Genomic DNA, 22,044 nt, shown 5'->3' with positions numbered 1-22,044 from the left:
TGGGTTGGGAAGATCCTCTGGAGAAGGGAATGGCAATCCACTTCAGTATTCTTGCCTGGAGAATCCCATGGACAGAGGCTGGCGGCCTACAGTGTGTCCCCTCGTGGGGTCACAAAGAGTCAGACACAACTGAGCAACTAACACCAGACTGAGAAAAGAAATTGTAATATTATAAATTACTAAAAGTTGAAAAATATTATGAATAATGCAAAAATTTTAAATAATGAAATATTTTATTAGTTAACTGTCAGACATTTCTCTCCAAGCTTTCCCCCCAATTTTTATGGAGTCTTTAAGTGACTCTTCATATGACAACGGTTTGTAATATTTTCTATAGAGATAATACAAAGATAATTTATTTTTTCTCTAGCATGGTTATCAGTATTTGTTTTTCATTAATACCTCAGACAAAATCTTTTCATCTTCGTAGTTCGTTGTTTGTGTGCGTGTGTGTATGTGTGTATGAAATTTCAGAAGTTCCATCAAATATTTTACATGAGCATTTCAAATTTTCTTGCACAGTTACTAATCTTAGATATTCTTTGAATTGACAGCACTAATTTAGTGATCAGTGCACTCATTGTAATCACCTATTTTGAGTTTAGATCATCTTCATTGATATTAGTTTGAGGTCAAATCAGAAAAAAATTTAAATATTTTAAAATGAATTTATATGATTCACTTCTCCTTACCAATTGATTATCAAATGATTCAAGAGCCTATTTATTTGCAGTTTGTCTCTTCCTCTTAATGAGTTACTGTCTTTGTTACGATCTGAAAACAAATTATCACTACTCACTTCTCAGTGTCAAAATAATTTCACTTGATTTTCTCACTCATCTTTATCACTTTGATTTCATATTCATTAATTTTTAATCTCAATTTTATCTCAATGCTTTAAATCTAAGGATGATGAAAGAAGGTACCTACTATTACATACATCCACATCAGGAGTCTATAATTTATCAGTTGTTTCATTGAAGCATTCCAAAATATCTTTCTAAAATTGCAATTAAAATTGAGTTTTACCAATGGGTTGAATAATGTTATTACATGTCCTGGGTATTCTGGTTTGTCTTTTATCATTGCAAATACACTTTAGAGTCCATTTTCGTTGAGTCTTATGTTGTAAGGGTTGAAAACCTTTGTAAATCACAGACCTTTTACTATACTTAGACTCTTCAAAGAAAAATTCCCAATGGTATATGTGTTTAAAATATTCCATATAGTAGTTGAACCTGAAAATAAAATACACAGCTGTTTCACATTATTGAAGTAGTTAACAATGTCAAGTACTTTGAAGGCAGCCTTTCCTTTCACAAAAATAAGCTAATGAGTTTTGCATGGCTCCTATTCTGTAAAGTTGTATTTAAAGAGCCTGCAGCCTTTTGGCTTAATCGTGGTAATAGCTGTGCTGACATATGACTGATTGTAAATGTTGCTCAATTGCATGTTAAAATAGCCCAAATCTTGTCCCACTTTGAAGTTTCATAAATGTTTTCAGTTGGCTAAAAAAATTAAAAATTATTAACAGGGTTTCCTATTAGAAGCAACCCCATGGACTGTAGCCTACCAAGCTCCTCTGTCCATGGGATTTTCCAGGCAATAGTCCTAGAATGGATTGCCATTTCCTTCTCCAGGGGATCTTCCCAACCCAGGGATCGAACCCGGGTCTCCCGCATTGTAGACAGACGCTTTACCGTCTGAGCCACCAGGGAAATCTATTAGAAGAGTAGTGCACAATAATTGACAACTGATCAGTATTTGTCACATCCTGAACAGAATATGTAATATTATTTGGTGTCTGGTTATGAACTTGACTTACCACTTTAAAAAACAAAATTATTTATTTATTTTTGCTGTTAGCTCTTAGTTGTGGCACATAGGCTTCATTGCCCCACGGCAAGTGGGTTCCTAGATCCCCCAACAGGTATTCAACCCTTGTCCCCTGCATTGGAGGGTAGAAGTTTCTTTTTTTTTAAATAACTTTATTTACTTATTTATTTATTGGCTGTGCTGGGTCTTCGTTGCCACGTGGGCTTTTCTCTAGTTGTGGTGAGTTGGGGGCTACTTTCTAGTTGCTGTGTGGTGGCTTTTCATTGCAGTGACTTCTCTTTTTGCTGAGCACAGGCTTTAGGGTGTGTGGGCCTCAGTAGCTGCAGCTCAGTGGCTCAGTAGTTGTGATTCCCAGGCTCTAAAGCACAGGCTTAATACCTGTGGCACATGGGCTCAGTTGCACGGTGGCATGTGGGAATCTTCCTGAACCAGGGATAGAACCCATGTCTTTCGCATTAGCAGGTAGATTCTTTACTACTGAGCCACCAGGGAAGCCCTGGAAGGCAGTTTCTTAACCACTGGACCACTAGGAAGTCCCATGACTTACCACTTTTAAGAAAGCATTTTCCTATCACTTTAATTAATTTTTCATAAATTATTTTGATAAAAAAGTTATACTTATTCATTTTGTCATTTTCCCCAAGAGTTTAAACCAAAATGTATAAAATCCAGCTACTGAAAAATTACCATAAAATTTTTTAGGTACAACACCATCTTTTATCATAACCTGTTTCACTTTTAATAACCTCAAAATTCTAGCCTCTGGCCATGAAAGAGAAACAGGGCCAGATTAACCCTCCTGCTCTGAACAAGTAGAAAACAGGACAAAATGTATATTTCACACAATGGACAAGAGTCAGTGCAAGATTGTAATCTATGTGTGAAGGAAAATAAACAATTGCCCCAGTTTTCAATGGGGAGGCACATTCTGAACCAGGGAGCCAGAATAGGGATAACATGTAGAATAAAGTTGAATTGAAAGGAGAAAGGTTCAGTTGAGGGGGGCTGAAATAGCTAGAATTTGGGGCAACGTTCCAAAGAGGAGGAAGCTATGTAGGTGCTGCTGCTGCTGCTGCTAAGTTGCTTCAGTCGTGTCCGACTCTTAGCAATCCCATAGACGGCAGCCCACCAGGCTCCCCTGTCCCTGGGATTCTCCAGGCAAGAACACTGGAGTGGGTTGCCATTTCCTTCTCCAATGCATGAAAGTGAAAAGTGAAAGGGAAGTCGCTCAGTCGTGTCTGACTCTTAGTGACCCCATGGACTGCAGCCCACCAGGCTCCTCCATTCATGGGATTTTCCAGGCAAGAGTACTGGAGTGGGGTGCCATTGCCTTCTCCGTATGTAGGTGCAAAGATATATAAATCTGCAAAGATATCCTTGTGAGACTTTGTTGAACACTAAGATGTGCATGCCTTGGGTGAAGGCAGTACAACCTAAGGCAATGAATGACCAGGGAGATGTAATAATTCTGAGAGGAGTTGGAAATGTTTGCGATCCAACCATCCAGAAGGGAAAGTCTTTCTTGATCACAAGGAGCATTCAGTGGAGAACACAGAAAGGTTACACTTTTGTAACAGAGCTAAACTATCATGAATGAAAAAGTACTGTATGCCTACAATAAGGAAGTTAGAATACAAGTCTCAAAATACCAATCTGATCTGCAAGAAACAACTTGCATGCCAACACAAGGCCCCATACTCTTTAAGGGAAGGCTACAAAATCTAGACACAAAATATAAAATTTACAATGGCCTAGATCCAATAAAAAATAACTACTACACAGGGCCCCTCAAAAGGAGAATGTGACCCATAACCAAAAGAAAAATCAGTTAGTAAAAAGAGATAATAAATGACAAGATGAATAAATTAGCCCATCAGGGTATTAAAACACCTATTATAACCATATGTCATAATAGAGTTTAAACAGATTTGGGCAGCCTGTGGAACATCTATCCATCCATTACATTGATGATATCATGCTGATCAGGTAAGATGAACAAGAGGCAGATAACAGGCTGGAATCTTTCATGTGACACAGCTCTTGAGGATAGGAGAGAGACTCTATGAAAATTCAGGGACTCGGCACTCAGTAAAGGATCTTAAGGGTCCAGGGTTGTGTCAGGACATTGCCTCCAAAGTAAAAACAAATCACTGCTTCTTCCACTTCTTGCTGAAAAAAAAAAAGGAGGGAAGGCACATTGCTTGGTAGGCCTTTTGGTATTCATACACAACCCATTCTATCTAGGAGTATTACTCTAGCCCGTATGCAGGGTGACAGGAAAGGATACCAGATTTGGGTAGAGGCTGGAGCAGATAGGGCTTCCCAGGTGGCACAGCAGTAAAGAATCCACCTACAGATGCAGGAGATGCAAGAGACGTGGGTTCAATCCCTGGTCAGGAAGATCCCCTGGAGTAGGAAATGGCAACCCACTCCAGTATTCTTGCCTGGAAAATCCCATGGACAGAGGAGCCTGGCAGTCTTCCATCCATGGGGTCACAAAGAGTCGGACATGACTGAGTGGCTGGAGCATACACGCTGGAGCAGAAAAGCACTCTGTAGCAGACACGGCTGCTAACACAATCTGTGGGGCTTTTTGTTAAAATAACAGGAAAAAAGTGCCACTGAGGATGATAAGATACAAAGATTTTCATTAAGAAATATTGAATTGCTTACAAAATACAGTAGGGGTTATAGTGATATATGAATAAATAGCACTAATCTTACAAACGGCAAAAATTTTTTTGGTGTTATAATTTATATAATACAATAAATAATAATTTATTAATGTGATATCTTGATTGATGATATAATTTTTCTGGCTTGCTTCCCTACAAATTCATTTCATAGGCCTTCAAAATGTGTATTTTTAACAATGTCATTTTTCAATTGATATAACTAAAAGCAATCTCAGTGGCTCTGAGCAAATGCCTGAATTGCAAATAATTTTTGATAATTTTTAATTTTAAGGAGGATATTTCTTCTAATATAACCGATACTGGAGCTCTTAAGGGTACTCTATAGAGTGTATAACAGTGGTATAAATTTTTGACAGATTATTTCAAAACACAAATTTTAGCACAGGTAGAGCTAATGACTGTGGAATAATTTTTATAAAAAGAATTATTTCTACAGATCAGTTTTATTTAGATATGAATTTAATTTTAAATGTAAGTCATACATTTTTATAATTTTGCAATTGTAAAGTTATAACTGGTGTAATAGTTACATTGTAATATTTCCTCTGACATTTCCTATGACTTGTGAAGGGTATACAAGAAACCTCAGGTGGCTTCAAGTTTTTATATAAGTGCCTGTATATGCATTTTACCACTATACCTTCAATTATAAGAAAAAAGTAAAATTTTAAGTTGTTTTCATCATTAATAACTAATTTATCCAGAGCTACATATGAAAATAGTGTTCTTTTCCATCCAGTGCAATGATCTTTTAAAAAAATTAATTAACTATTTTTGGCTGCTATGGGTCTTTGTTGCTGCATGTGGGCTTTCCCTAGTTGCAGCAAGCAGGGGCTACTCTAGTTGTGGTGAATGGGCTTCTGTTTATGGTATGCTGTCTTCTCATCTTCTCATTGCAGTGGCCTCTCTTGTGGAACACGGGCTCTAGGCACGTGAACTTCAGCAGTTGTGGCTCAGTTGTTCAATGACATGTGGAATCTTCCCCGACCAAGGATTTCAGGGACCTGTGTCCCCTGCACTGGCAGGCAGATTCTTGCATCACCAGGGAAGTCTCCATGCAATGATCTTTAAATTTAATTTCTCTCTAAGCTCGTGGATATTTGATTTGCCACATTGTAGAAGTTTTCTAAACCAGAGACTCTAAACTCTTTGAAGAAGTCTAATAATTTTCTGATATGCTTCATTTCAATATCCACATGTGTGCTTTTATTTTATAGTGATTTATTGACAAAGTATGTTGCCTGAAAGCTGGCAGTTCCTGTCCTGGACCTCAAGAGATCTGGCAAACATCGTTGGGGAACAGATGGGCAAGCTCTACCCTTACAGTAGGTCTCAGTATCAGTTTTAAGTAGAAAATCTTCCTTTCCTCCTGCTGCTGGCTGCTGCTTTTCCACTGTTCTCTCCACTGTTGCTGCCACCAGCCTGGGCTCTGGTCTCTGCCTGTTCACCTGTGGGCCCTGAGGCTCTCTGGCCTGCCTGGAGACAGGGTATGACAATTTCTTGGTGCTTGGCTACTGCCTGCTCTACCCCCAATCCTGGTTTATCTCCACTGTTTATGCACATCTTCCATTGTCCCATGGGACTTCACTGACAAAACACAAGTTCAAAAAAAATATTTTTAGTAATTTCAAGTTGATGACAACAAAATGTTAAACCAAGCCTGGGGACTTGCTGATAATGCAGATCTGTATAACTGCAGAGGTCATATCTTGCAATCTTCTCCTGGTGGCAGTTTCAACTCGTGGTGCACGTTTGGGCCATACATTCTGGCAGACTGGTACTCCAGGTATCAGTGATGAGAAAAGATGCAATGTGAAGCACACTCCAATAGGAAGATCACAATGCAGACTCCTGGGACTTTGGAGCAAAGTTATGCTACCTATAGCAGGAATTACACATCTTTTGAAAAACAGCTCCTAATGTACTGAAATGGGACTCTTGGCCATGAGGCACTAAATGATGATGCTTCCTGAGCTATCCATCACCAGTTGGGTTCTCTAGGATCCTCAAGTCATAGAGTTGGTCAGCATCAGCAGTAGTTCTGCTGCTGTGCCGTGCTTAGTTTCTCAGTTACGTCCAGCTCTTTGCAACCCCGTGGACTGTAGCCCGCCAGGCTCCTCTGTCCATGAGATTCTCTAGGCAAGAATACTGGAGTGGGTTGCCATGCTGTCCTCCAGCAGCTCTTCCAAACCCAGGGATTGAACCCAGGTCTCCCACATTGCAAGTGGATTCTATACCGACTGAGTCACCAGGGAAGCCTCAGCAGTAGTTCTACATAAGATGAAATGGTACATCTCAAACTAAGCATGAATAAGAGCACAAACAAGTGCATGAAGAGATAGTGCAGACTTCCATATCACTCATTATGGTTACCCTGTACTCCTATCTCGGCTCACACCTGTGGGACTAAAGATCAGCTGAAAGAGGAGGAGAAAGCATGAGCTTGGTTTAAGGATAAAACAGCTTGGTATATGGGTGGGTGATGGTTGCGCTGCAGCCTCACTTGGGTTGGCCTTGGCCTTGAATGACAGTGATGAGAGAAAACCTTTTAATGAGCAGAGCTTTGGGTGGTGCACTTGACCATCCAGTTTATGTAGAAAGAAGTGATCTGAAGTTAGAATATTCATGGACTCAATGGCAATGATGAATGGCCTCTGCAGGCTGTTCATCACGTTGGGAGGAAAATGACTGGGAGATTGGAGAAGGGGAGGTCTGGGGTGGAGGCAAAGGGATAGACATGTAGGAACAGGCTCAAAGTGTGAAGATCTTTGTATGATGTGTTTACATCCATCAGAAAGCATTCATGTGAGGCACGAAGCAAGGATTTAGACAAAGCAGTTTAGGCAAATGATGTTAGTTGGCCTTTGTCAGTGACTACCTAAGTGCTGGCACAATAGACATCTCATTTTCAAGGAATGTCACTTAAATATGGGTGAGAGATGAGAGATTCAGTTCCCAGCTGATAGGCATTGAGCAGTCACATTTTTTTTTTAAACTATTGCAGAGGGGAGGTTATAGTCTGTCACTTTGAAATATAGTATAATAATTTTTCAGCACTAGTCAAATGAGATATCCAAAGTTCCTCTAAGCACTCAAATTTTATGACTTAAATGTCTTTCTACTGTCTACTATGTATGGACTCTTGAGAGTCCCTTGGACTGCAAGGAGATCCAACCAGTCCATTCTGAAGGAGATCAGCCCTGGGATTTCTTTGGAAGGAATGATGCTAAAGCTGAAACTCCAGTACTTTGGCCACCTCATGTGAAGAGTTGACTCATTGGAAAAGACTCTGATGCTGGGAGGGGTTGGGGGCAGGAGGAGAAGGGGACGACAGAGGATGAGATGGCTGGATGGCATCACTGACTCGATAGAAGTGAGTCTGAGTGAACTCTGGGAGTTGGTGATGGACAGGGAGGCCTGGCGTGCTGCGATTCATGGGGTCGCAAAAAGTTGAACACGACTGAGTGACTGATGTGATGTGATCTGATCTGATGTATTACTATGTATTTCCCAAGGTGTCTGTCTAAGGCTTGGTGTCTTTTTAAAGTATGAAATCCTCTTTTTATCTCTTATCTCAGCTTTTTGGATTGAAAAATATGATTCTTCATGTATAGTTATTAAATTGAAAACAGAAATTGTATTGCACTCCAAGGATATAAATAAATTGTAATCAGCAATTAATTTTGAGCAAGAGTGAACTTCCATGAGAAGCTGAAACCTGGCAATGACCCTGTACATTTCTCTTGTGACTCAAAATTGAGTAATCCCTGAAGGATTAGAGTAAAAGGTTAACTGCTAGATTCTACAAATCAGCCATTCTAAGAATCATCATAATTTTCATCATAGCGATTTAGTCTTTATGTGTTTGCACATGTTGAAAAAAATTATCAAGATATCAAAAATGTTGAGAGCCTTGTTAAGGTAGTTTTAAATGACAGGTGAACAGAAGGTTATTGGCAAGACTATGATATAGGTTTGGAAATAATTTAACTGTTCATAGTCTGTATCTTGTACACAGATTTATATAAATTACATTCTATAGATTATAGTAAATTACACTCAACTTTGAGATAGATGCTTCTTCAGTTCAGTTCAGTTCAGTTGCTCAGTTGTGTCCGACTCTTTGGGACCCCATGAATCACAGCATGCCAGGCCTCCCTGTCTATCACCAACTCCCGGAGTTTACCCAAACTCATGTCCATCGAGTCGGTGATGCCATCCAGCCATCTCATCCTCTGTCATCCCCTTCTCTTCCTGCCCTCAATCCCTCCCAGCATCAGGGTCTTTTCCAATAAGTCAACTCTTCGCACGAGGTGGCCAAAGTATTGGAGTTTCAGCATCAGTCTTTCCAATGAACACCCAGGACTGATGTCCTTTAGGATGGACTCGTTGGATTTCCTTGCAGTCTAAGGGACTCTCAAGAGTCTTCTCCAACACCACAGTTCAAAATGCTTCTAAGCTTCTTGTAAATATAATGCAATACTAGACCTTATATCTGGTAAAAGTAATTAATATAATTATCTAAATATTAAAACTAAAGTTCCAAACAAATTAAAATGCTAATTATTATTAGTAACATAGTCAACCATAGTAAATTTAATTTAATCTATTAATTAGTCATGATCAGTTTGAAATCATATTCCATCTCGCCAGTGGTTCTCTCTCATATCCAATTAGTTGACTTCAGACCTTTAGAGAACTCATTGCGGGCCTTTCTCTCACTGGGAAAGCAGAAAGGCGGGGTACAAAAATGGACTGCTTTCATCAACACCTCTTCTAGGATTCTGTTTAATGGAATTCACTTTTTTTAGGAAAGGAGGTCATTGGTTGATCTTTTCTCTAGTTTTCATGTTATTCATTCAGTTAATTAATTCAACACCTATTTATTGAGTACATATAGTGCACTGGCATCTGTTCCAAGTGGTGGCCATACGGCTGAACAAAGGAGACAAAACTGTCTGCTTTCAAGAGCTTATAACTTACTAGCAGAAGACAGAGAATAAAATTAATCCATCAATGTTATAATATGTTGGAAGGTGGTGAGTGCTATGGAAAAAAGAGAACAAAGAGGGGGAAGAAGGGAATACTGACGGGTAGAGAGCTGCAATTTTAAATGGAGCAGTTAGGAAGGATTCATGGAGAAGATGATATTCAAACAGAGACCTGACCTGGTGAGAGAAGAGTCACGTGGCTATCTGGGCCAAGATCATTCCAACAAGAGCAAGGAGCTTGAATCTACTTTCCTTGTTAGTTTTTATTTTGCCAGTTTTCTCTCCTCAGGAACAGGAGATGATTTTGAAGTTCTGATTCATTTAGAAATGTTGACTATCAGTGACATACTGTGTTCCTGGCCTCTTTCATCATCCCTTTCAGCCCACTTTGAGTTTCTTTATAGGTCCTGATAGTGATACCCCGGATGTGAAACTGTGCTGAAGACTACTAGTTATCACTTCTCTTACTAGGTGGAGATAGAAAGGGCTGGGAAAGGCTGGGAAATCAGCTAAGAAAGAAATTCAATTTCAGTGTTTCTCTTTCTTAAGTCTTGCTTGTTGCAATGTTTGACATCTGAAGGAACAATTTCAGGACTCAAATGCCATGCTGGAGACAACAGGAAAAAAAAACCCTCAAAAAACAAAAATAACAACAAAATAACAAATAATTCCATTCCTTCTATTGTATACATTTTAAAGTTAAATGGATATAGTAGTAGTTAATACAGTTAGAAAACCAAAAAATACTATTTCTAGTGCAATTTTAAATTCTGGATACATTAAAGTTATAAAACTTCTGCTTCCCTTATAATTAATTCCAGTTTCTAAAACAGTCTTATTGCTCTCACTCTATGTTTACATATATCTTGGTGGCGGTCCAAAGGACATGGGGTTTCTACAGGCTCTATTACGCAAGTGCCTTGGAAAGTAAAAAGTGTACTGAACAAACATGAAACACCCCCAATGTTCACCAGGTACATTGTTGTTCCTTTAAAAAATATGCAAGTATTTAACAGCATTAGTTCAGTTCAGTCACTCAGTCGTGTCCGACTCTTTGTGACCCCATGGACTGCAGCACACCAGGCCTCCCCGTCCATCACCAACTCCCAGAGCTTGCTCACACCCTTGTACATCAAGTCAGTGATGCCATCCAACCGTCTCATCCTCTGTCATCCCCTTCTCCTCCGTCCTTCAATCTTTCCCAGCCTCAGGGTCTTTTCTAATGAGTTGGTTCTTCGCATCAGGTGACCAAAGTATTGGAGTTTCAGCTTCAGCATCAGTCCTTCCAATGAATATTCAGGACTGATTTTCTTTAGGATGGACCGGTTGGAGCTCCTTGCAGTCCAAGGGACTCTCAAGAGTCTTCTCCAATACCACAGTTCAAAAGCATCAATTCTTTGGCACTCAGCTTTCTTTGTAGTCCAACTCTCACATCCATACACGACTACTGGAAAAACCATAGCTTTGACTAGACGAATCTTTGAGGGCAAAGTAATGTCTCTGCTTTTTAATATGCTGTCTAGGTGGGTCATAGCTTTTCTTCTAAGGAGCAAGCGTCTTTTAATTTCATGGCTGCAGTCACCATCTGCAGTGATTTTGGAGCCCAAGACAATAAAGTCTGTCACTGTTTCCATTGTTTCCCCATCTATTTGACATGAAGTGATGGAACCAGATACCATGATCTTAGTTTTCTGAATGTTGAGTTTTAAGCCAACTTTTTCACTCTCCTCTTTCACTTTCATCAAGAGGCTCTTTAGTTCTTCTTTGCTTTCTGCCATTAGGGTGGTGTCATCTGAGGTAATATAGTAATATCAGGAGATAGACAGATACATACTTATTCATAACGAAATATGTATTCATCCATAATGAAAGCCAGACACTTTAAGTTTTAAGGAAAATTCACTTGACTTTTTGTGAATGGCCAGTTATTCAGCATCTCTGTGCTTCAGCTCTCTCATCTGAAAAGTGAGGGGAAGAACAAATAGTTCTTACCCTTCTAACTATATGGTAACATATATGAACTAGTTTTACTGTGGTGATCATTTTGCAACATGTACAAATGTCAAATCATTATGTTGTATCCCTGAAACTAAAATAATGTTATATGTCAAGCTGGGGATTTCCCTGGTGGTCCAGTAGTGAAGATTCTGGGTTTCCAAAGCAGGCAGTGAAGGTTTGATCTCTGTTCAGGGAACTAAGATCCCACATCCTGCCCAGTGCGGGCTCCCCATCCCCCAAAATGTGCTTACTCCTTAATTGGGTTAAAGTGAGAATTAAATGGGAAGATTCATGCAAAGAAGGCAGAACAGGCCCTGGCACACGAAAACATTGACAATAATTAATAATTCACAAAAATATCTACAGTGGAGGGGCATCCAATTCTTCCATTGAGGTCTAGGGTATCGTGTAAACTTTTTATTTTACGGATAGAATCAGCTGCGTCAATTAGTTTTGTCTTCTGGTAACATTTATTAAATCCCCATTCTGTTAGGTCTTGTGCCAGAGATTTAGTTGATCTTAATCTAGGTGAAAGAATCTTTATTAATCTTAATTCTTTCACCGAAGGAAAAAAGTTTACAGCGTTATTAAATCGCAAGTACATGCCAGATCTTCGGAAAGGTTAGTGTCAGAATCTAAACTAAGAAACGCCTTTGTGCTGTGCTTAGTCGCTCAGTCGTGTCCGACTCAGGTGGGAAGGTGAGAAGGGCTGGCTTTGAGGAGTATGTGAAGGAGGGAGCTCCCGGCCTCGGCCTATTGCTGGGTGTTTGGAACTCTCCCAGGCACCTTTTCCTACTGGTGGCTGAATAGGATGCAAGAGTTGCCCTCTTTTTGAGTTAATCACTTACATGCAAGTGAAGGCGGCAGCAGCCAGAGCGCCCTTCCCCCTCCGGGCTAAGGGCTTCATCCTGATACGTTCTGGCCACATCCTGCTCCTTGGCTCTCTTTAGACAGTGTTCCCGGGCTCAGGCGGGCCTCACCTGAGGCAGGTGAACCCAGGTATCCACTGGTGTGGCCGTCCCCCTCCCCCCCTCCCCGCCCGGGGCCGAGGAGCTGCGGCGCGGGTTCCGGCCCCGGGGAGGTCGGGCACCGGGGGATCCGGAGCCCGCTGGCGCCGCGCCCGGCCCAGGACACCGGCTGCGGGGCCGAGGCCGCGCCTCCTCCCGGAACTGGCTGGCGCGGCACCGCGGGAGGAGCGGCGGGAGCCGGGCCGGGGGCCATGGAGGTCCTGCCCGCCGGTGGGGGTCGGACGGGGCGCCCGCAGCCCGAGGCGAGGCCGGAGGACTCGGGGCGCGGAGTTCCCCCGGCGGAGCGAGCGCGGGGCTCCCGGGACTCCTGGGAGGGCGAGGAGGACCCGGAGCCTGGCGAGCCACGAGGCAGCCGCACGGCGTCCCTGGTGAGCGGGCTGCTCACCGAGCTCTACAGCTGCACCGAGGAGGAGGAGGCGGTCGGCGGGGGCCGGGGGCCCCGGGGCCGCCAGCGGCGCCGAGACAGCCTCGACAGTTCCACCGAGGCCTCCGGCTCCGACGTGTTCCTGGGCGGCCGCGGGGGCGCCGGTGACTCCCGCGTACTGCAGGAGCTGCAGGAGCGGCCGAGCCCGCGGCACCAGATGCAGTACCTGCGGCAGAAAGGTGAGGGCCGGGGCGGGTGGGGGTGTCCGGGGAGCGTCCTTGTGCAGAGCCCCCTCCAGGTCTGCCGGCGCTCACCTGTGCGCACCTGTGCTGATGGGCCGAGCGCCCGGAGATACTGTGTTTAGGGCGTCTCCTTTGATCTGTCGCGGCTGTCCACGGTGTCACGGATTCATAACTAGTCTTAGTTCTTACGTCCCCCCATTCCCTCTCGAGTCGGCGAGTGAAGCATCACTTGTTGGAATGGTAGCCACGGGTCTCCCCCACTCCCCGACCCCTTCCCCATCCTCGTGTTTGCAGAGGCGGGAGGCGAGAGGCAGTCCAGGTTCTAATTTCATCAGAACAGCTGTTAAGACGGGTTTGGAGTTTCTGATTTACCCATCTGAAATTACCTAGAGGGGCCCCAGGCGGAATAGAGGTGACCCTCGGGGCTGGTTTAAGAAGGGGGAAAAAAAAGCAGCCACTTTTTTTTTTTTTAATCCGCCTTCTTTGGCTACGTACTTGAATAGTATTTAGTGAGGCAGAATAATTCAATAATGCAATTTCTAAGCAGAACGTGTGAAATCCATTGCTTAAAACGCCTGATTTCAAGAAGCTCACTAGGGTGGATTTTTTTCCCCCTTGGGTGGTGGGTTAGTGGAGGGCCCTAGAGCAAAGTCGTTATCATAGCATTTAACTGCTGGAAACTTCAGTTGAAGAGGTCGATCAGAAAATGGCCTTTGACTTTTGGGGGCAGAGGTTAGTTTGGTGTTTCTTTTGTTATCAGACTCTGATACTGCTGTCTTGTCCTAATTGAGATATTTTTTCCCCCTCAACTTGCCTTTCAGGCACTTACACTTACTTACAATTATCTTTTTGTATAGATATATCCAGACCTCAATTTACAAAGTGAAGTGAGGTGTGGAAAACAAATGCCAAGCTATCATAACATTTCTTGAATTAATGTCCTTGTGCTAAATTACCAGGAAAGGGAGGAACAGGAATACTATGGAGTGGTCTCCTGTCTCCTATTTGTAAGATCAGTCTAGCTGGTACCAGAGGGGAAAAGAAACTGGAAATGGAGTAAATCTGTCTGCTTTCTGAAATCTGTGTAAACAGCTTTTGCTTCCTCTTTTGGCTTCCCCTGAAGATTTTTTTCCCCCAGTTGATTGTTACAAATGGCTTCCACCTTCCTCCCCCTGCCTGAGACTTTAGCTGGAGTCATGCCATTTAATTTTATACAATTATTTGGCTGTTCTCAGAGTGTCTGTTTATGCCAAGAAGTTCCGTAGGGCAATAGTTCTTTCAGAATCCAGCGAATCAGTTTTGAAGAATTATGATTTGGCTTTTTGTTTTTTTCACAAGGTTATTCACTTTTCATTACTGAGAGAATTTTGTGGATTAGTAATTTCCTTTTGGAAGAGGAAATTTGGCAAGCTAAAGTTTAAGGAAGAAAGAGGTCACAGTTTTGGAAATACAGATCACAATGAGTGACCACTCTCCTACTCATTCCTAAAACCTATAAGCGCCAGTTTTGCCCAGGTCTCAGTCTTAAGCTCCCTGCTAATCTCCTCTTTCTTTGTAGTCGACTCTCTAAGGAAGAGCATGATGCCATGTTATGCCAATCCTACACACACAGATACACACCTTTATCAATAAACATCATCAGAGTGCTAAGATTGAGGAATCAAGTGATGGAAACTGCTGTCTGCTAAAATAATTGTACATCTTATTAGGTTATTTGATTTTTTTCAGGATCAAAAAATATCCTTCCTGACATAAAACAGTTAAGACTCTCTTATAAAGTAGATAACCTGTGTGTTAATTCTCTTTTCCCTCTATTAGGGATTTTGCTGTGGCACCTATTTAGATATTTAGCATGTGTGGGTCATTTATTTATGTGAGGCACCATAATGGTTTCTCAGGAAATCCAGGTGCTCTTCTCAGTGTTTTCATTAAGGGCGTGAACTTTGGAGTCAGCTTGAGTTAACATCCTGCCGCTCGCTGTTCCTTACTAGCAAGCTCTTTAACCTCTCTGAGTCTCATTTTCCTTACCTACAAATAGGGATAATAATGCTGCTGCTTCATAAGTCAGGCAGAGAAAAACAAATATATACTATCACTTATATGTGGAATCTAACAAATAATACAAATGAATTTATTTACAAAATAGCAACAGGCTCACAGACATAGAAAACAAATTTATGATTATCAAAGGGGAAAGCCAGGGGGAATGGATAAATTAGCAGTATGGGATTAACAGATACACACTTCTATATGTAAAATAGATAAGCAACAAAGATTTACTATATGGCATAGGGAACTATATCTTGTAATAACCTCTAGTGGAAAAGAATCTAAAAAAATATAACTGGATCGCTTTGCTGTATATCTTAATCTAATACAAATATTGTAAAGCCACTACAACAAAAGAAAATACTACTGCTTTATAGCGAGGAAGTGACACTTATGTAAGTTAATGTGTATGAAGTGCTCAATAAATGTTCAGTCGCTTAGCTGTGTCTGACTCTTTGTGACCCCATGGACTGAAGCACACCAGACTTCCCTGTCTATTACCAACTCCCGGAGCTTGCTCAAACTCATGTCCATAAAGTTGAGGATGCTTATTTTAATTATTACATACACTGGAGTTCCTTAAAGAGGAGATGATGATCATTGATGATGATCAGTTGATGATCTCTTCAGTTTTCCTCATTTATTTAACACTGTGTTAGGAGCTATGGCTGATGCTGTGGGACATATAAAGATAAAGGAGACCTTATTTCTATCTTCCGGATATTTATATACCAGCAGATGTTGCTGTAAAACGCATTTTCAAATTCAACTATGAGGATTTTTCCTATACTGGACAGTGCATATTATTCAAAAAAAATCATAGAGCTCTAGGTACCTTAAGAGTCACTGAAAATGACTCTTTTGTGGAAGGAAAGTGTAATTTAAATGCAAGATGATGATATTCCTACCTCTTTTGTTTCTAGAAGGAGCTACTTTAAACATTCAAATTTGCTCTATTTGAAGGAATGTAGATTTAAAGAGTCTGTGGTGTTTTCCTGTTGCTTGATTCCATATTTAATCATCCTCAGAACCCAAGTATTTTCAATTAACCTAAGTGTGTTCTTCTCATTATATCTCACATTTGAACTCAAGGTGAGAGAAATAATGGGCTTTTGTTCTCTTCTTCATAGCAATTCCTTATTCTTTATTGCTCTTTATATTAATGTTTATAAATGCTATTCACATTTGTTTCCCAGAATAATCTTGTATAATTTGAGACCTGGAGCACAGCCTTGTCTAAGATCAGACAGATAGTTGATTAATCCCAAGGCAGTTCTTTTTAACTCAGGGTCAAATGCATTTTTCATAATGAGGTCAACTGAGTATGACAGCTGTTAAAGCAAATACCCCCCTCCACTTGTGTTACTCAGACCCCCAAAGTTCACTTCCTTTGATCTCTGGAGTATTTTTCTTACTTTTGAACATTTCTTTTGTTCTCTCTGATCCTCTCTAGTTTCTCTAAATCTCTTTCAGAATGAGTAGATCCAAACCGCACACAGGACCTCTAATGAGGGCCTCGCCAATGCCACGCCAAGTAGAAGGCTTTGCTCACCTGGCAGGTCACAGTATGGTGACTAATGATAACATTAAGTATAACTAATGAAACTCCCAAATTGTAATGATTATTCACGTAAATGTTGTGATCGCTTCTGATTCTCAAGTCTTTTTTCTTTTGTAGAAAAACTGATGTTGAGAGTATTAGTTTTATGGATGTGAACTATCTTTTATCTGATTGAAGGAAATTTATTTTCTACCATATTTGGAGATGAAGTATTATCCCAATAATCAAGCTCTTGGAAGATTGTGTATTTGAAACAAGATGGTCATCACTGCGTGTATCTACATTAGAAAATGTAGTATTACCTACTTTTACCTGATCATTTACAAAGCTGAGTACTTTAAAAAGTTGTTATCAGCTGTTAGGTTTATCATTGATTTAACAGACTAAAAACTTCTCTTTTCTTGCAAGTTTACCGTCTGAGCACTTTAATGATACAATTTTGAGTCAATGAAACATAAATTTGCAATCAGAGCTGGATATCTTAAGATTCTTTGCTTACATGTTACAGGTAGCCTCAAGAATACAGTTTATTTTACAGTATTTACATGGACAGGGCAGGAAATAGATGAGTGACTTACTTCATCAGAATCAGCTGAATATGTGTATGTAATTCTGGGTGAAAATTCAGGATTACTTGGTTTAAAGGATGTTCCAGAGATTTATCTTATGATCAGTATCATTTTGGAATTTGTATTCCTCTCAGAGTATTTATTGCTCTCTTTTCCTTTTTGCTGATAGACATGAATGAACTGGAGACGATCCTTCGAGAACTGAAGTACAGGATTGGCATTCAATCAGCAAAGCTACTTCGGCAGCTGAAGCAGAAAGATAGGCTCGTGCACAAAGTACAGAGAAACTGTGACATTGTGACGGCGTGCCTGCAGGCTGTGTCTCAGAAGAGAAGTAAGTGCGCAGTGGGGTTAGCCCTGCTGCCATGTGGGACTGGAGTGTTAGTGAAGCTACATCAGTAGTCATGATATTTTCGAATATTTGTATTGAGAAATTTTAAACGGAAGCCTACCCCTGCAGCCTATCCCTTCAAGAACGATGAACAACTCAGACCGTTTCCTATATTTTTCAGTTAAGTGTGTATTTTTGGTTTGGCCCAAAAGTTTGCTTGGGTTTTCCATAAGATAGAATGGGAAAACCTGAATGAATTTTTGGGCCACTCCAATACATATCTGATGTTACAGACTTAGTTTTATTGTTCTAAATTTGAAGTAGTATTCCCCTTTGAAAATGGTTGTTTTTGCCTAGTGCTAAATAATGTCTGAAATCTTTATTTTTAAAACAGCAGCAGAGACACAACCTGGAAGTCATGCCTCTGCTTCCTTACGCTGTGTGTTGCTCTAATAAGTGAATTATGCAGTTGACTTAAAAGAAGGAGACTCTTGTCTCCAGGATCTTATAACTTACTCTGAAATCTGAAAACGATAAAATATTTTAAAAATTAAATTGTGTCAGGGGGTTAATCCATTCAAAACCAAGAGATGCATGGTTTGTTAAAAACAAAATGTTAAATTACTAATCCATGTTAGATACTAGATATAAAAGCTTATGAATCGGTTTTTTAAATTCTCCATGCAAGAGTTTTATGTTTTATTCTGCTAATACTTCCCCATTTTTGTTTTGTATTTTTTATTAACATGCAGCACGGCAGAACAGTATGTTCAGGTATGGTAAATATAGGCACAGTGATGTGTTTTGATGGAATGCAGCTTTTTAGGTGCATGTGAAAGTTGCCTTTTTGTTCCTTTACCTTCTCACATTTTGCGTGTAAAGTGACACTTCCTAGAGTTTTTCTTTTTTTTTAATTCTAAATTAAGATGTGTCTATTTATGTAAAACAAGTTTCAGGGTTTGATTAGCTTCAGATAATATAATGGCTTAAATTACATTCTTATGTTTGTTATTTAAAAGAAAATACTGTTTGCTTCCTCTCCTTTTATTGTATCACTGTTATCCCAAAATTATTATTCATGGTGTTTACTGAAGCAGGTTTTGACCTAATTAAACAGAATACTGCTTTATTATTATAATGATGTAATACTCCATACAAGAAGCAAAAATGTCATTCCATAGAGGGTTTTCTCCAGAGCTAGGTACTTGTCTGAAATTGCTGGAGAAGGGTAGAGATACAGAAATATACATGTACATATATAGACATACTATATAGTACATATCTATCTGTATATGCATGTGTATCTACAAGAAGTTTCATGTGTTATAAGTATTTGATATTTTTCCGTGGATTCTGGTTGATTCACTGGTATTCAGTAAAAAAGGTATTATTTTCCCTTTTAATGGTGAAATGTTTTGATCTTGATTTTTCTCTTGTCAACTATTGTTTTCGTCTTCCCATTAGTATTGTTTGTTCCAGAAGTTAAAAACCCAGAGTGGTAAATGCATGGATTTGGATGTGTGGGAAAGTGTAAGTGGGTGATGGAGCCAGTGTTAGGAGAGAAAGGAAGGTCAGGTCGGCACAGTATCACGGGTTGGTAATCACCAGGGACTGATCATCATTTAGAATTTGACTTTGCTTGACTGATGAAAGGACTGGCTTTTATGTCTTTTAAGAAAAATATGTCCACAAGCCAGTGATTCAACTTGTGAACTTGCAGAGGCACCATTCCTATATATTTTAGATTTGTGTCTCTTTAAATCTAGGGTTTTACATTTCAGAGAATATGGGGCATAATGGCTCCTTTCCTGGGATTTAAATTCTCACTTAGCTAATTAGACTCTATTAGATGGAACTAATAGAGTATTTTTGTTGAATTAAGAAATAACAATGTCTCAGAATTATTCTCATCGTATGATACAGCATTATGATGTAGACATTGTTAGAAACTTGACTAAGTGGTTATTTAGAGAACTCGAGAGATTTGGAAATGGCAACCCACTCCAGTATTCTTGCCTGGAGAATCCCAGGGACGGGGGAGCCTGTTGGGCTGCCGTCTATGGGGTCGCACAGAGTTGGACACGACTGAGCGACTCCACTTTCAATTTCCACTTTCAATTTCCACTTTCATGCATTGGAGAAGGAAATGGCAACCCACTCCAGTGTTCTTGCCTGGAGAATCCCATGGATGGAGAAGCCTGGTAGGCTGCAGTCCATGGGGTTGCACAGAGTTGGACACGACTTTAGCAGCAGCAGCAGCAGCAGCAACATGCCATAGAATAAAACAATTTAAATCTTTTATTAAAATGGGTTTTTCCTGTTGATACATGAAAGGGGATATATTAATTTTGAAATAATCATAGGTGTGGATTATGAACCAAAATGACTAGACCATTTTTATTTCTAACACAAGCACTTGGACTTTTTGATTTTCTACACCAAGTCTTATGGTAACATCCCTTTATTTTCACATTGGGGTGAGAATAAGAGCAGGATCAATATTTGCCTTCCAGAACAGCAGATTTTTCCCTTGTATTTTACCAGTCATCTAAAGGTAACCATAGTATAAGCACTTTAATATTAATGATATAATTAATAATAAGAATAGTAGCAGTTATTATTCATAAGTATGTGTTTTATGCCAAACTGTTGGTTTTATCTCTCGTAGCAATTCTAGAAGTATATTGTCTTTGCGTGTGTGCTTAGTCATGTCTGACTCTTTGTGACCCCATGGACTGTAGCCCTCCAAGGCTCCTCTGTCCAGGGGGTTCTCCAGGCAAGGATACTGGAGTGGGTTGCCGTTTCCTCCTCCAGGGGATCTTCCTGACCCAGGTGTCAAATCTGTTTCTCCTGTGTCTTGGCAGGCAGATTCTTTACCACTGAGACACCTGGAAAGCCCATTTAGGCACATTTTATTGTTTTTAGGCACATTTTATTGGGAAATTGAGATTCAGAAAGTTTAAGTAATTTGTCTAGTGGCTGAGATGGAATTTGAAGATAGATATCCTAAAAATTCACTCTTTGTACCATAAGTTGTGACATAAGAGTGTTCTACTTTTTTTCTTAGCCACTAGATTGATACTGGATTACTGTTGGAGCAATAAGAAATTTTTAACATGCAAAGCATGTAATATAGAGTTTCAAGTTTATTAGAAATACTGCTTTAGCATTGTTTTCATGTGATATAAAATACTTTATCTTTTCTTGGCCAGGTGGATTATGGAACAAATGCATGTGGTGTGCAGGAAAATCCACCCAAAGACATTAAGATGATGGGAAGAATAAGATGACTATTTGGCTAGGAGTTTGACTCTGATGTTAATATTTTTAAGCAGTTTGCTTATCCCATGGTTTGACTATTTTTCCTGAAAGCAGAAGGAAGGCCATCTTAGTGATCGGCCTTGCCTAGTTCTACAGTTTTTTGCATTGGTGCATTAAATGTTTAAATTATGCTGGTTGAGTTTGTGAAAGGTGCTATCACTCCAGTGATAAAATCTGGTGAAAACCGGAAAACTATGAAAAGCATATATATGAAAATAGTGTTTTCTTTTTTTAAAGAATCACTCTATTTATTTACTTATTTGGCAGCACTGGGTCTTAGCTGTGGCACACAGGATCTTTGTTACGTCATGCAGGTCTTTCATTGCAGGGTACGGACCCTCTAGCTGTGGCATGTGGACTTCAGTAGCTGCGGCACATGGGCTCTCTAGTTGTGGTGTGTGGGTTCAGCCGCTGTGGCCGTTTCAGTAGTTGTAGCTAGTTCAGTTAGTTGCTGTGACATGTGGGATCTTCATTCTCAGAATAGGAATTGAACCTATGTCCCCTGCATTGCAAAGTGGATTCTTAACTACTGGACCCCCAGGAGAGTCTTGGAAATATTGTCTTTATTTTTAGCCTGGTCAGTAAGTACAGGAATTTTAGGCAGCTTAGAGGCTCATTTTATTAGTGCGTCAGCCCTGGAATCTTGATTATTATGATTATTATAATTAAATCTTGCTATCATAAATGCCTGGTAGAGACTTTGTCAAGTAGGAGTAGTCATTGTTCTTCTCTGTCTGTGGTTATCTTCTCTGCAGTAGTACCTTGTTGTCTCTGGCAAGAGAAGGAATTTGTGTGACCCTAACCTTGGTGTCACTGACATTCAACATTTTCCATTAAGAAGCAATTCCCTTTGCTTTTTAAAAAATTATAAAAGTAATGCACTCAACCATCTATCTACTCCTAGGTATTTCCCCAACAGAACTGGAGATGTATATCCCCATGAAAATTGGTACATGAATGTTCATAGCAACTTTTTTTTTTATCATAGCCCCAAAGTGGAAACAACGCAAATGTCAGTTAGTGGATGAATGGATAACCAAATGTGATAAACCCATATG

At 40.2% G+C, this 22,044-nt stretch overlaps 1 protein-coding gene across 4 annotated transcripts in view; it reads left to right on the top strand.

Annotated features, from left to right (window-relative positions):
• Window positions 1-22,044, top strand: part of TBC1D30 (TBC1 domain family member 30) — a 104,186-nt gene that overhangs the window by 5,228 nt on the left and 76,914 nt on the right. For 2 of the 4 annotated variants that reach the window (XM_010805228.4, XM_059886949.1), the window contains exons 2-3: window positions 5,432-5,857; window positions 17,504-17,668. In XM_010805228.4, coding sequence (XP_010803530.1) covers window positions 5,767-5,857; window positions 17,504-17,668 — 256 coding nt within the window. In that variant the 5' untranslated portion in view covers window positions 5,432-5,766. Of the gene's footprint in view, window positions 1-5,431; window positions 5,858-12,686; window positions 13,153-17,503; window positions 17,669-22,044 lie in introns of those variants that run through there. The other 2 variants (XM_010805227.4, XM_024992489.2) reach the window with 1 other exon arrangement.

The sequence above is a fragment of the Bos taurus genome, chromosome 5 (genome assembly GCF_002263795.3).
Source record: "Bos taurus isolate L1 Dominette 01449 registration number 42190680 breed Hereford chromosome 5, ARS-UCD2.0, whole genome shotgun sequence".
Lineage (NCBI taxonomy): Eukaryota > Metazoa > Chordata > Mammalia > Artiodactyla > Bovidae > Bos > Bos taurus.
This window is presented reverse-complemented; position numbering and strand designations above follow the sequence as displayed.